Below are 16045 nucleotides of genomic sequence, written 5' to 3'. Positions count from 1 at the left end.
GTAGAGAATCATTTTGATATCTTAACCGCTGTGAAATACATTTTCCATAACAAAAAATATTGTGTTTTCAGCAGTTTGAAGCTGGTGCACAAAAATGTAAGTAAAAGATGCAACAACCAAACTTAAGCACAGGAAGCATAGAAATACTGCACATACCGCTTCTTGCTTCAATGAGAATAGCAGATCTATTTCTATGTGAATTTGGTCAGGTCACCCAAAACATTACATATTGATGTATAAAAACATGAGATACTAACTCTTGAGATTCCTCGTGTCTCCACTGAACTAGGTAAATACGCTTTTAATTTTAACGCTCCACACTTGGAATCACTTTCATAATTCATTAGATTTGGATTCCCTGGTGCCACTAGGTCAGTTTAAAACCCGGATGATGAGTTCACGGAGGTGTGCAATTGTTTTGACTGATTGTTTATGATGCCTGTGATGTTTGTGATGTTCTAAAGTAATGTATATGTTATTCTATCGTGAATCTTGAAGTTGTATATTTTATTTTATGTCCCCTATTGAAAATGACAACCTGGTCCCTGATTAAATAAAAGTGAATAATAATCTGGTGCCCGACTGTACAGTCCATGACCTACCCAGGGGAACGTGTCCTATATTGTCACAATCGTCGTAGTGAGGAGACCAAAGCGCAGTGTGGTGTGAATACATACTTTTAATGAATGACGAAAAAACACAAAGTACACTAAACAAACAAACAAAATAACAAAACGAATGTGACCGCTATCGAAACTGAGTGCTAACATGCAACATCACATAGACAATAACCCACGAACCACAATACAAAACAGGCTACCTAAATATGGTTCCCAATCAGAGACAATGACAAACACCTGCCACTGATTGAGAACCATATCAGGCCAAAACACATAGAAATAGACAAACTAGACATACAACATAGAATGCCCACTCATATCACACCCTGACCAAACAAAACATAGAAACAAACAACGCAAATCATGGTCAGAGTGTGACAGTACCCCCCCCAGGGTCTGGGTGGGCATCTGGCCGCGGTGGCGGCTCTGACGCGGGACGTGGACCCCACTCCACCATAGTCATTGCCCTCTTCAAGGGCCTCTTTAGAGAGATGACCCTCGCCTCCGACCTTGGGCCTAAGACCCTAATTAAAGGCCCCACTGGACTGAGGAGCGCCTCTGGACTGAGGGGCAGCTCCGGACTGAGGGGCAGCTCCAAACTGAGGGTAAGCTCCGGACTGAGGGGCAGGCTGGCTGGCTGATGGCTCTGGCAGCTCCTGGCTGGCTGACGGCTCTGGCAGCTCCTGGCTGACTGACGGCTCTGGCAGGTCCTGGCTGACTGACGGCTTTGGCAGCTCCTGGCTGATTGACGGCTCTGGCAGCCCCTGTCGGCTCTGACGGCTCAGGAAAGACTGGCGACTCTGGCGGCTCAGGACAGACTGGCCGCACTGGCGGCTCAGGACAGACTGGCCGCTCTGGCGGCTCAGGACAGACTGGCCGCTCTGGCGGCTCAGGACAGAATGGCCGCTCTGGCGGCTCAGGACAGACTGGCCGCTCTGGCGGCTCAGGACAGACTGGCGGCTCTGGCGGCTCAGGACAGACTGGCGGCTCTGGCGGCTCAGGACAGACTGGCCGCTCTGGCGGCTCAGGACAGACTGACGGCTCTGGCGACTCAGGACAGACTGGCGGCTCTGGCGGCTCGGGACAGACTGGCGGCTCTGGCGGCTCAGGACAGACGGGAGAAGGAGACTCTGACGGCTCAGGACAGACGGGAGACTCTGGCGGCTCAGGACAGATGAGAGAGGGAGACTCTGGCGGCTCAGGACAGACGGGAGACTCTGGCGGCTCAGGACAGACTGGCGGCTCTGGCGGCTTAGGACAGACTGGCGGCTCAGGACAGACGGGAGACTCTGGCGGCTCAGGACAGACGGGAGACTCTGGCGGCTCAGGACAGACGGGAGAGGGAGACTCTGGCGGCTCAGGACAGACTGGCGGCTCTGGCGGCTCAGGACAGACTGGCGGCTCTGGCGGCTCAGGACAGACTGGCGGCTCTGGCGGCTCAGGACAGACGGGAGACTCTGCGGCTCAGGACAGATGGGAGAGGGAGACTTTGGCGGCTCAGGACAGACTGGCGGCTCTAGCGGTTCAGGACAGACTGGCAGCTCTGGCGGCTCAGGACAGACGGGAGACTCTGGCGGCACTGGACAGGCGGGAGCACCTGTAGGGATGAGACGGAGAGACAGCCTGGTGCGGGGGGCTGCCACCGGTGGGACAAGTATGGAGAGCTGACCCAGGTGACATCAAATCTCCAACACGCTCCGTCGGGCGGATGTCGTGCCTCAGGCACCAACACAGCACCTCCCTCATAACTCTCTCCTCCAATCTCCCCATTAACTCATTCACTGTCTCTGCTTCGCTCACCTCCAATACTGCCCTGACCGGCTGTGGTTCCATCCTTGGCTCCTTACGCTAAGCAGGGGGAGTTGGCTCAGGTCTGACTCCTGACTCTGCCACACTCCAAGACATTTTTGGGGCTGCCTCTCAGGCTTCCAGCCGCGCTGCCGTGCTGCCTCCTCATACCGGCGCCTCTCTGCTTTCGCTGCCTCCAGCTCTGCTTTGGGGCGGCGCAAACAAAGAAAATAACAAAAAATAGACAAACTAGACATACAACATAGAATGCCCACTCATATCACACCCTGACCAAACAAAACATAGAAACAAACAACGCAAATCATGGTCATAGTGTGACATATCTTGTCCAGTTGTTATCCTACATTAAACAGGAAGACGGATATACAGGGACCCAGTAAGGGCTCTCTGTATGTTTATCGAAAGGACTTCCCCCACATTAAAGGCCATTTTACACAACCTTTTATTAAGAATAAGTATCAAACTGAATTCTGAAGATGACTTGTGTGACTATCTAATCTGATGCTCACAGTGAACCTTTCTTTGTGCCCTAATTCAGTCCTCGCGTGACCTGGACCGACGCTACTCATGGTGCACTAGCGTCTAGATTCTATACTGAACAAAAATATAAACGCAACATGCAACAATTTCAAAGATTTTACAGTTACAGTTCATATAATTTTAAAGTGGTCTTTTATTGTACCCACCACAAGGCGCACCTGTGTAATGATTATGAGGTTTAATCAGCTTTTTGATATGCCACACCTGTCAAGTGGATGGAGACAACATTTTGCTCTTTTAAAGGTAATTGCCTGCAATTCTACACATTTTGCCATTACTTATGCAGTGTTCTTATGCAATCTGAATGACTCAAACATAACAAAATCAAGCCCCGTGTCATGAAATTCTCAGAATTTTGTATTCTCCCCTGACTGTCAACTTTTTATTTGGTGGTTGTTACTTGAACTTCTGATGATCTTATACATATAAAGCTCCATTATCTTTTCTAGTTTAACTTGTAAAAAAATATAGCATATCTAAAATGATTTTCATTATTATAATTTTTGTATCATATTTGTTGAAGTGGCGACAACGATTATGCAGTCGCGGCACTCTGCTGCTCAATTAATATAGGGGAAACTGACGGTAGGTAACATCTACCTGCATAGTAAATGTCTGTGTCAAATAAATGTAATACCCTGATTGAATTGACATTGAATACTGCTTCAAGTCACAGCTCCTCACCGTCAGTGAACGCAATCTCCACCTCATCTCTCTCTTTCTCTCGCTCCTCTGTCTCTGTCCATCTTGCTGTTTCCCTTCTGTGTGTCTCCCTTTACATGTCCTGCTTTCTCTTCAGGCTTGGCTCAGCTCATCACGGCTGATGTGTGCTGGGGTGATACCTATGAGATGACACAGGATATTTACAGTGGTCTTTACCAAACCCAACTCTTCTTCACCCCAATTCACCACCCGGAACACAGGAGACTTGTGGGGAGCAGTTTTAAATTAACTATCGTATGTGAACTAGGCCCCCCATTCCCCAATGCTCTTGACTCCAGGCTACTATGTGGTGTGTGTGTGTGTGTGTGTGTGTGACTTTAGCCAAAGGTCCAAATTAAATGGTTGGAGCCTGATTAGTTTCCATTCAGCACTCACCACTGATATTTAGAGGATTTTCAGGATGTGTTTTTGTCCCTCTGATCTTCAGCTGAAGGACCCATGGTACACAACCACCAAGATCTTTGAGGTGCCAGATGTGACAGAGAAGGATGAGAGTATGTTTTCTCTCATGTTTAACAATGGCAAGACCAGGGACATCCTTAGAATATCTACCCTTCACTATATTGGCCCTCTTATCCAGATATAGTCTTACCCATCCTGCCTTTCAGAATGGGTGGAGGAATACAATAAACTTGAGGGCAAGGACCTCAAGATGAACTTCCCATTGGACCCCACCCTGTGTAGCATCACCTTCACACCTGGACTCCAAGGTTCCGATGGTGTACCTTGAGATCAGGGATCTGGCACGCTATGAATCAGGCATGTTTGAGCTGACAGACCAGTATGGCAACCTTGCCCTGGTGGTGAAGCTGAGGAGTGGTGGTGAGTGAGATTCTTGCTCTGTATCAACTTAGATTGGCAATGGACATTATTTCTTTGTTACCAATACTTCAGACAAATACACATTGTCTTTGATGGGGTATCCGATGTGGGTTGTAAACTTGTAATAAGGATGTAAGCTTCTTGAAATGAACAAATTCTCTCTCTCCGTCTGTCTCTCTCTCACTCATTTCGTCTCACACCTATGCCTGTATGGGTTTATATGAGTGTTTTCTGCTTATTCTCTGCTGTGGTGGCTGTATGTTGTTGGTATGTGAAGAAGTGTTGCTATAAGAAGCAGGCAGCCAAACCTGACAACTCTGCTGCCACACCATGACAGGCCGTGGATCAACAGGCACCCCCTTTGGTTTACTATCATGACGTACATTCAAATACAAAGCCTCATCTCTATGGTTGTCTGTGGCAAGTTCTGAAAGGATTTTAAATGTATCTGAAGGATTGTTTTAATATTATGCATGTCTGTACGTGATTTACTGAACCCTAGTCAACCCAATCAAACTGCTGCTTTAAGTTACCTCAGTCAACCTGCTGCTTCAAGTTACCCCAGTCAACCTGCTGCTTCATGTTACCTCAACCAACCCAGTCAACCTGCTGTTTCAAGTTACCTCAACCAACCCAGTCAACCTGCTGCTTCATGTTACCTCAACCAACCCAGTCAACCTGCTGCTTCATGTTACCTCAACCAACCCAGTCAACCTGCTGCTTCAAGTTACCTCAACCAACCCAGTCAACCTGCTGCTTCATGTTACCTCAACCAACCCAGTCAACCTGCTGCTTCATGTTACCTCAACCAACCCAGTCAACCTGCCGCTTCAAGTTACCTCAACCAACCCAGTCAACCTGCTGCTTCAAGTTACCTCAACCAACCCAGTCAACCTGCTGCTTCAAGTTACCTCAACCAACCCAGTCAACCTGCTGCTTCAAGTTACCTCAGTCAACCTGCTGCTTCAAGTAACCCCAATCAACCTGCTGCTTCAAGTTACCTCAACCAACCCAGTCAACCTGCTGTTTCAAGTTACCTCAACCAACCCAGTCAACCTGCTGCTTCATGTGACCTCAACCAACCCAGTCAACCTGCTGCTTCAAGTTACCTCAACCAACCCAGTCAACCTGCTGTTTCAAGTTACCTCAACCAACCCAGTCAACCTGCTGCTTCATGTGACCTCAACCAACCCAGTCAACCTGCTGCTTCAAGTTACCTCAACCAACCCAGTCAACCTGCTGCTCCAAGTAACTCCAACCAACCTGCTGCTTCATGTGACCTCAACCAACCCAGTCAACCTACTGCGCCCATGTTTGTGAGTCCTCCTTTAGGTGTATTTTCTGCTCTATTTAATGCTGCTCACTTCATTGTGCAAAGAGTCTTTGGGATCTTGGAAGATACTATATAAATGTATGTTGCACACACACACACACACACATACACACACACACACACGCACACTAACTCTCGTCTTCTCTGTGTCCTGGTTTCTGCTTCAGGGAGACGGCTCCGTTCATCTCTCAGGGTTCAAAACCTTTCTCCTCTGACTTTGGGCCCCCAGTTTTAGCTGCCCACTTTCTTCGGGAATCCCCTATCAAGGACAGGATGAGTTAATACTCCCATTGGGTTAAAAAGTTAGCAAAGATCCTCAGTGGTCTAGTGGTCAAAGAGCCTCAGTGGTCTAGTGGTCAAAGAGCCTCAGTGGTCTAGTGGTCAAAGAGCCTCAGTGGTTTAGGGCACTGCACTGCAGTGCTAGCTGTGCCACCAGAGACTCTGGGTTCGCGCCCAGGCTCTGTCGCAGTCGACCGGGAGGTCCGTGGGGCAACACATAATTGGCCAAGCGTCGTCCGGGTTGGGGAGGGTTTGGCCAGCGACTCCTGTGGCGGGCCGGGCGCAGTGCACGCTAACCAGGTCGCCAGGTGCACGGTGTTTCCTCCGATACATTGGTGCGGCTGTCTTCCGGGTTGGATGCGCGCTTTGTTAAAGAAGCTGTGCGGCTTGGTTGGGTTGTGTTTCGGAGGACGCATGGCTTTCGACCTTCGTCTCTCCCGAGCCCATACAGGAGTTGTTGGATACCACGAAATTGGGGAGAAATAAGGGGTAAAATTAAATAAAAAATAAAAAAGTTAGCAAAGTAATGCCCTCAACCCTTGTTGTTTGAATATTCTCTATAGTAGACATGCCAGCTCTGATACACAACAAGACGCATGCAGCAATCTTAATTTTAAACTCACTACATGGCATAGGATTGAACAGAAAAGGCAGTCTGAATTGGGTTTATCATATCTGGTCACAGGGAAACATTTAGTGAAACCACTCTCCTTCAGATTTTATACATTTATCAACTTTCTCTTCACGTTCTCTTCTCTCGACTAATGCTGGTGGTCATATATGTTTTAGCAATTTATTATATCATTTGTATGCACACAAATAACACCAGTGCATAATTTATTATTTGACTTCTGTACATACTTCTGTGATTTGTTTCGTTTGGGTTTAGTCCAATTGTGGCATGATTCGACTATTTGTATAGTTTCAATGCATAACTTTTATTATGAAGGCGAACCGCTGATTCAACTCATCGGTAATATCGCTCACTTCACAGTCGTGACCAGAAGAACGAGCCGAGCTAACGTATCGGAAACGTTATAATACCAGTGCAGTCAAAGCAGCTAAAGGCTGTCGACCAAGGAAAAGCGAAAATACCAGTACATCTATTGATACCTGTTTATCAACTATAAAAGTAATATTGTGAGTTGATGTAAAGCTAGCCAGTGTAGATCGCCGTACACTACAGCTAATTGCTATATGCTAGTTAGCATCACGTAGCTAGCCTTTGCTCTATCTTCGACAACCGGTCCCTACGCACTAGCAGAATGGCCTTAAAACGAATTCACAAGGTAAATTGATTGTTGTTTGAGTCTTTGCCGTAAACACAGCTAAATAAGTTAGTGATGTTATAGGTCATGTGGTAGAATGTATATATTTTTTTGTCGTTTTAGTTAGCTATGTAACGCGTCGTACAGTGAGCAGTTGCAAGTTCGCTATAACAAGCGTGCTTATTTGGTTGTTAGCCAGCTTGGCTTGCAGTAGCATGGCCTAGTATCTTAGCTAGCTAAGTAGTTAAGCTAACGTTAGCTAGTTTAAAGTGAGCTAAATATTAATTCAGAATCTAGCTGGCAGTAACGTTAGCTTAGAATCCGAATTATATTAATCGTCTCACGTTAGCTTAGTCGGTGTCATTGTTAGCTAGTAACGTTATCCCCTAAACTTTCTGGTGCTTGTTAACTAATTAACAAGTCATGGTGAAACCTGATGAGATTGAGGATATGGTTGTTATTACATACCACTACCACCAACTCGTGGCAGAATTCGGTTTGGTGTATCTTGCTGGAAATATAAACCTTGTCATTCAAGCTGGCCAAGTCTAGTGTCATCCTCGTCTTGGTATTTTCTGGTATCTATTCCGAAATTCTAGCATAGAAATATACATAGCTACTGTGGTAATTATTACTTAAGTAAAATAGTGTAATTGCTGTGTCCCCAAACAAAGTAATACATTCAACACTTCTCCTAATATTGGTTTAGAGCGATGTCATGATTGCACTGACACTTGACTGTGACGCCCGAAGTCAAGATAAAAATGCCAGAGAAGGTAGTCACTCGTTAAAAACACCCTATTACAGTGCCTTGCAAAACTATTTAATCCCTCTTGGCGTTTTTTGTTGCATTACACCCTGTAATTTAAATGGATTTCATGTAATGGACATACAGAAAATAGTCCAAATTGGTGAAATGAAAAGAAAAAAACGGAAAAGTGGTGGGTGCCTATGTATTTGCTATGAAGCCCCTAAATAAGATCTGGTGCAACCAATTACCTTTAGAAGTCACACAATTGGTTAAATAAAGTCCACTTATGTGCAATCTAAGTGTCACATGATCTGTCACCTGATCTCAGTATATATACACCTGTTCTGAATGGCCCCAGAGTCTGCAACACCACTAAGCAAGGGGCACCACCAAGCAAGCAAGCAGCACCATGAAGACCAAGGAGCACCATGAAGACCAAGGAGCTCTCCAAACAGGTCAGGGACAAAGTTGTGGAGAAGTACAGATCAGGGTTGAGTTATAAAAAAATATCTGAAACTTTGAACATCCCACGGCGCCCCATAAAATCCATTATTAAAAAATGGAAAGAATATGGAACCACAACAAACCTGCCAAGAGCGGGCCTCCCACCAAAACTCACGGACCAGGCAAGGAGGGCATTAATCAGATAGGCAACAAAGAGGCCAAAGATAACCCTGAAGGAGCTCCACAGCGGAGATTGGAGTGTCTGTCCATAAGACCGCTTTAAACTGTATCACCCCACAGAGCTGGGCTTTACGGAAAGTGTCAAGAAAAAAATAAGCAAACATGTATTGGTGTTCACCAAAAGGCATGTGGGAGACTCCCCAAACATATGGAAGAAGGTACTCTGGTCAGATGAGACTAAAATTTAGCTTTTTGGCCATCAAGGAAAACACTATGTCTGGCGCAAACCCAACACCTCATCACCTGAGAACAACATCCCTACAGTGAAGCATGGTGGTGGCAGCATCATGCTGTGGGGATGTTTTTCATCGGCAGGGACTGGGTAACTGGTCACAATTGAAGGAATGGTGGATGGCGCTAAATACAGGGAAATTGTTGAGGGAAACCTGTTTGTCTTCAAGAGATTTGAGACTGGGACAGAGGTTCACTTTCCAGCAGGACAATGACCCGAAGCATACTGCTAAAGCAATACTTGAGTGGTTTAAGGGGAAACATTTAAATGTCTTGGAATGGCCTAGTCAAAGCCCAGATCTCAATCCAGTTGAGAATCTGTGGTATGACTTAAAGATTGCTGTCCACCAGCAGAACCGATCCAACCTGAAGGCGCTGGAGCAGTTCTGCCTTGAAGAATAGGGAAAAATCACAGCGGCTAGATGTACCAAGCTTATAGAGACATACCCCAAGAGACTTGCAGCTGTAATTGCTGCAAAAGGTGCCTCTACAAAGTATTGACTTTGGGGGGGGTGATGAGTTATGCACACTCAAGTTGTCTGTTTTTTTTGTCTTATTTCTTGTTTGTTTCACAAGAAAAAAATATTTAGCATTTTCTAAGTGGTAAGCATGTTGTGTAAATCAAATGACACAACCCCCCCCCCCAAAAGATCAATTTTAATTCCAGGTTGTAAAGAGAAATACCAAGGGGGGTGAATACTTTCGCAAGCCACTGTAGCTTCTCTGCTTTTAATGTTACAGGGCCATGGCATTAATCTAAAAGAATGCATATTTGATTGTAATTGGCAAACATTAAAACATCATGGATGAAGTCTCCAACATTACATTGCTGTAGTAGCCTGTACCCTTGAAACATTAGCAAATTGGGTGTCAGTGTTATTTTACATTATGCCTAGCTTACAAACATTCAGTTTGAATAGGTGTAAACAAATGTGGGCCTATGCTTCCAGATAGCTTTATATTCACATTGAGTGGGACAGGCCCTGTGCCTAAAAATAAGTTGTTCGTAACCCTGGATGTTGCTTCAAAGCCCTTTGAGGCCTGCCTGAAAAATAAAGGGGAAACATTGGTTGTTACTGTACAAATAAGGTATAGCCTAATAACCAACCTATTAGAATGGGATGTTCCTGTTTTAAACTTACTGACACAATTGAACTGAATTGAACCCAACATAGTTTATTAAACCAGCAACAAAATGTAGGCCTAAACATGCAGGACGATGCATGTAAACTCTGGTTTACTATAGGGCTGGGCAATATGGGCAAAATATTATATCACGGTATTGAAAAAAAAGACAGTATTTCGTTTTTTAATAGTAAAAGTTATACATTTGCTTAATGAGTAGTGCATGACCCTAGGGTGGCAACACAAAAACAATGTGATTTCAATGGGTCTTTCTCTATTCTGATTGTTTTATATTGTTCAATTCAACTTCAACACCAAAAAAGTCAATTTTCATCAATTTCTGTATTTGAGATCATTTCTACACTGCACGTAGGGCTGCACGATATGGGCAAGTAATCTGGGCCTTATTTTTAACAAAATGTTGCAATTTGACTTGTGATTTAGAGAAAAACACTTGGGTTAACTGTTGGAGTTATCTTTTTGTCTGTAAAAAGAATTATGCTACGACTTGTGGTGGAAGCAATTTCTGGCACAATTGTTGCTAGAATAACCATGTTGATGTAAATTTACAGTTATGCGATGCTATGTTGTGTGGTCCTCCCACTGCGACTTGAAAAGCATGCACAGGGTGGTGAAAGTGGACAGTGATGAGCATGAGGCTCCTTTCCAATAAATATCGAGGGTCTTAATTTTACCCCAAGCTGTGTCCTGGGAGCATTAGTAAACCTGGGATGTAAAACAGTCTTTGCTGTTTTTGTTGTCTCTCTCTAGTCATGGTTTTGAAATCTCACAATATCAACTTTGCTGTGTGTTCAAGGTTTTTTTATAGTCTATGGTTTGATTCCTGTGCATACACAGTGATTTGAGCTATCTGATTGGCCAGCGGTAGGCCTATGGGTGCACTTGATTTGCTTGCTGGGCCTGCCGTGTAGGTGGAGATCTACCTTTTTAGACCCATGAAATGGTTCAAATGGGAACACTTTTACCTTCCCGGTGCTATGGCTACTGAATCAAGTGCATCTACCAGCAGCAGCGCAAAACAAATTGGAACTCTAGGCTTTATCGTTGGTTGTTTTTACAGACTGGGAATGCTTTGGAGATCAACCAGTCGATCACAATCCAAGCTCATCGCTATGGTTTACTGAGAATGGTGCGGCAAACAAAACATCCAGTCAGCAGTAGTCCTGTGGGCGTAAACATCTTTGATGAGAGGTCGAAAGAGACTGGCAAGAATCGTGCAAGCTAACAGGCGGGCCACAAACAGACATGCTAACCTCTAACCATCACAATAACAGGAGGTTTGCGTTTTTGGGGGTATGATATTTGTGCGTCTAACTTTCTCACGGATCATTATTCACGATTCATTCAGGACTAGCTCTAATCATGGTAGTGTTTTGGAAACATTTTATTCTTATTTACAATGACAGGGACTGCCTCTCATGACACAATACATTATTTACCATTCATTTATATTGGGCACAAAATAATCTGAAACACGGCAAATGCATCCCCCAAAAATTGCAGTCACAAGCTTGATGTAGTCATTGCGTGCTATGAATATGGGACCAAATGCTAAACTTTTGACTACTTTAACACACAATTGAATTTGTCCCAATACTTTTGGTCCCCTAAAATGGAGGCACTATGTACAAAAAGTGCTGTAATTTTTCTTAGTGGTTCACCCGATTTTGTAGATGGAGAATTACCTCATGTTTACGACAAATAAATGCTGATAAGATTTGTATGCTAGTGACAAGATGATCGGTGCTTAGCTGCCAATTAACAAGTAAAAAAGATCTTGCTCTTATCCATGTCATAACCTACCCTGTCCAGTATCCACTTTTGGAGCAAACTGTTGTCTTGAGAACGTGCGTGAAAACCAGATTGGCCAAGTTTGCCATCTATTGCCACAGTTTGTGACAACACTATCGGTGGTGTAAAATTCAATGGATACACAAACAAGTTATTTAGTTGTTTTTTTCAGTACACAAAAACTTAAGCACAAAAGTGTTTTTATGTGCCCTGTCATCACACACTGCCTTTTAATCCGCAACAAAGTCAGTCTGATGGAAACAACTCTGGTGGGAAATGTGCATATAAAAAAAAAGCTTATTATATAATTTTAGCATAAATCTGTTTCAGATTTTATGGAAACCTAGCTACTGTCAGCAATGCTGCTGTCATCTTTCCCTCCAGTGTAGCACTGGTCAGGCCAATCCACATTCTGACTTGGGTGTTTGAGACATTGCCACAAGTTGTCAGGGATAGGCCTCATCCATTGTGAAAAGTTGGGACTATCACTACACTCTCGTTTAATTATTTTCCTGGACTCGCATACGCATCATTCAAGTCTATGCAGACCTATGTTTATTACTGAGATATAGCAGGTCTGTATTTACATAATAGTACAATTTTGACCTTTTCTAACCCGTTAGTTGACCATGGGGGAGGAAGCCTATGCCCATGTCAACACAGGCTGTTACAGGTTGAGTGACGGCTGTGTGTGTCTGTACTTTAGCTCAGCTTCGCACTGACACTAACTTTGCCTGACGGCAACACAGCCCACAGCTTCCTGCCTGCTCAAGGCGTGCACCTATTTTACTGGTCTATTCGATGACTAACATTCTCACCCTCATGTCTCTCGGACCCACATGCAATATAGACAGTATCACTATTGGCCCAAGAAGTTCTTACCTGATCTGTTGTCCTGAAGTGCTTGTTCTGACGGGGCTCTGCAAGATACCATATGCTCAATCACTGCAATACAAGAAACTGTTTAGTCACTGCCCACTTTCATTATGGCCAAGACTAATCATTGAGCTACAGTCGTTATAAAATGGATTCCTCTTTTCATCAGTCTCTCTAATTAAACTTTAAAAGTACTTCCTGTGCAGTGCACATTGCAACGCCAGCAATGTAAATGCAAAGCAAATGCTCTTCCAAGTACGGCTGTGAGGTCTGCAGTAGCAATGATGAGTTAACAGTGTTGGTACATGGAAGGGGAACAGTAGGCTGATGGTGTCCTGGTTTGGTTTCTCTGTTTCAGGAGCTGAACGACCTGGGCAGGGACCCTCCTGCACAGTGTTCCGCTGGCCCGGTTGGAGACGACAGTAAGGCCAAACTGAGCACTTGTATTAAACCTAACATTATAATAATTCTTAATTTATTACATTTGTTAAGCGCTTTTCATTATACAGAATAATCTCAAAGTGCATAAATAAATGATCAATAGCAAGGCATCTGAAACATTCCTCAACTGTCTCCCTTTCTTTTTGGCAGTGTTTCATTGGCAAGCTACAATTATGGGGCCTGTGAGTATCATTATAAAGTGTTTCTCCATTTGATGAATTTGAAGTTGCTTTGGCTGCTCAGTGTGACTGTTGAGATGTAATTCTGTTTTCTTTTCAGAATGACAGCCCATACCAAGGTGGTGTTTTTTTCCTGACTATTCACTTCCCCACAGACTATCCCTTCAAACCACCTAAGGTAATTATTTCTGCTCTTGTTCCTCTGTTCTTTTACAATTGAAGTTGTCTTGATGCATGTGGAAGATTGAGGAATGAGGTTTCCGTGGATCAATGTGTTTGATTGCTCCTCCAACCTTTTCATTGCAGCTTGCGTTCACCACAAGAATTTATCACCCAAATATTAACAGTAACGGCAGCATCTGCCTGGATATTTTGAGATCACAGTGGTCTCCAGCATTAACTATCTCTAAAGGTAGGGTGTCGTTTTTCCATTCTTTGTGCCCTTCGTGTTACTCATTTTTACCTTGACTTAATTTCGATTCACATGCCTAAGATCCACTCCTAATCCTTCTTTTTAATCTCCCTTTCAGTACTTTTGTCCATTTGTTCACTCTTATGTGACCCCAACCCTGACGACCCGTTAGTGCCAGAGATCGCCCGTATCTACAAAACAGATACGGAAAAGTTAGTATATTGTACTCTAATCATTTTGTGAAAAATATTATGCAACTTTTTGATCCAAAGGCTTGAAGAAGATCGGTGCAAAGTGAGTTATACCCTATAATATTAGATCTAGATACTTATAATATAGGACTTTTCCTTCTGCATCAGGTATAATAGACTAGCGAGAGAATGGACAGAAAAGTACGCTATGCTTTAGGGTAAGACTGCCCTGCATCGTCGAGGGAGAGGACATTGTTGTGGGTTCTGACATTTATACTGTTGACAGCACTTCAACTAACTCAATGAGGCTGACATATTTTGCCACTCTAAGTACATTTGCCTTGGTGGATGGTGGCTTTGCTCTGACCTGTATTCCCAGTGTCTGATTGTCTGTCTTGGACTGTTTGACAGTATTGAATGCCATTTTGGTGGGACTATGGGAGGAGAGTATTCTGTGTGTGAACATCATGCATCTCAGGTTTATCTTGGGTAGTTACTGTGTTGTAAGGCATGGCGTTGTTCTTGAAGCTCCACCCCTAGTCTATTGTGGATTGATTTATGTTCTGTTACTTTTCCACAGGTACAACAGAATAGCCCGGGAATGGACTCAGAAGTACGCCATGTGATAATCGGTCATGGTCGTATCAACTTGCATTATAGCTGGGAAAAAACTATAAATTACTGTTTGTTTTTTTGCCCATTTGGCCGCAACCCCTTACCATCAGCAAATAACAGTAATTGATTCTTTGTTTTGCCCCCCTAAATGTATTCACATCCTCTTAACAAAGACAAATGTCTCCAATAGCCCTTTTTTTCCCCTTTACAAAATATGCCAATTGCTCTGAACTCTCAGTGAAGCATGTCTGTATAAAGCCAACCACAGCCACTTTGAAGAGCTCTTGATTGCTCTGAATTCACGCAGGAGGTGCCAACTAAAAATAAAGATTCTCAATGCCACCGTTTCTGTATTGAGAGAATCAACATGGTTCAATCACACTTTTCCAATAGCATTAGAGAACTGATGTCTGTGAATATCATACACTTAATCTTAAAGTTAAGATTCACCTATTTTGAATGTTCTAATGATTCCCGGATCATTCCATGTGTATCTGAGCTACCGTTCCATCAGGCAGAAATACAGCCGGTGCAAAACTTGTCATACCGGCCTGATTGAACGGCAATAGCTCAGATACACATTGAATGACGCAGGAATCGATAGATCAGAGATGCACAAAAACTTTAACATTCAAAATGGGTGAATCTTAACTGTTTTGAATGGAGAATTGCTGAAGTAAATAAGAAATATTTTATGCATGTTAATAAGATAAATAATTGGTTTGTGCTGCTGAGAATGGATTGAGAGCAAATGTGTTCACTTTGATATTTTGTTACTTTTTGTTCTTAGAATGTGGAGCCATTAGTTAATCATCATCCATAACACTGTTCTCTTTTGCACTGAATACGTTATTCAAAGTTCTCAATGGCTGATGGATCAACTAATAGCTCTGCTATTTAATGGCTACTTTTTTTTCTCAATAAAGTTGAACAAATACCTGTTTTGTAGCAGCACTACTTTTTAAATATATGGAGATGCATTGGGGCTGTTGATCGCATTACAAGTAGCAAACGATATGCCTCTGGGAATGCTGAGAAGCCCTCAACTGTGGGGTTATTTATAGGCCCCCCCATGACCCCATGACTGACTAGAGCAGCTATGGACCTTACGATGTAGTAGCCATGTATTTTCCTGAACTCCAATACCTTAATTTAAGAAAATCGTCAGACTAAGACGGGTCAAGTCCACTTCGGTAGTGATGCACCTGAATCAGAAATGGTTGACATGTACACTTTATCCAGAGTGACAGATACTTGCCGTGTTGTACAAGTGTGGATATGTTTTTTCAGGCCTGTGTCCCAACTACATCACATTAACCTCACCCAATATGTAG

At 43.7% G+C, this 16045-nt stretch overlaps 1 protein-coding gene across 2 annotated transcripts; it reads left to right on the top strand.

Annotated features, from left to right (window-relative positions):
* The first annotated feature begins 7090 nt into the window (after window positions 1-7090).
* LOC112256150 (ubiquitin-conjugating enzyme E2 D2) lies at window positions 7091-15650 on the top strand. Of its 2 annotated transcripts, XM_024429170.2 has the most exons (8): window positions 7091-7415; window positions 13232-13295; window positions 13465-13496; window positions 13594-13671; window positions 13800-13905; window positions 14024-14117; window positions 14265-14314; window positions 14677-15650. In XM_024429170.2, exons 1-7 carry the CDS (start codon window positions 7392-7394, stop codon window positions 14311-14313), a joined length of 447 nt encoding a protein of 148 aa, XP_024284938.1. In that variant the 5' UTR covers window positions 7091-7391; the 3' UTR covers window position 14314; window positions 14677-15650. The 2 variants fall into 2 exon arrangements, with proteins under 2 accessions (XP_024284938.1, XP_024284939.1); XM_024429171.2 differs by lacking the exon at window positions 14265-14314 and having other exon boundaries at window positions 7093-7415.
* Window positions 15651-16045: the final 395 nt, after the last annotated feature.

The sequence above is a fragment of the Oncorhynchus tshawytscha genome, linkage group LG08, assembly GCF_018296145.1.
Source record: "Oncorhynchus tshawytscha isolate Ot180627B linkage group LG08, Otsh_v2.0, whole genome shotgun sequence".
Classification (NCBI taxonomy): domain Eukaryota; kingdom Metazoa; phylum Chordata; class Actinopteri; order Salmoniformes; family Salmonidae; genus Oncorhynchus; species Oncorhynchus tshawytscha.
The sequence above is the reverse complement of the archived record's forward strand: the minus strand, read 5'-3'. Positions and strand labels throughout refer to the sequence as shown.

Bases quoted from the DNA above. Each gene is read 5' to 3' on its own strand.
- LOC112256150 (XM_024429170.2), top strand. From the start codon at position 7,392: ATGGCCTTAAAACGAATTCACAAG. The intron at 13,296-13,464 runs GTAAGGCCAAAC...TCTTTTTGGCAG, and splicing joins TGGCCCGGTTGGAGACGACA to TGTTTCATTGGCAAGCTACA. The intron at 13,906-14,023 runs GTAGGGTGTCGT...TCTCCCTTTCAG, and splicing joins AGCATTAACTATCTCTAAAG to TACTTTTGTCCATTTGTTCA.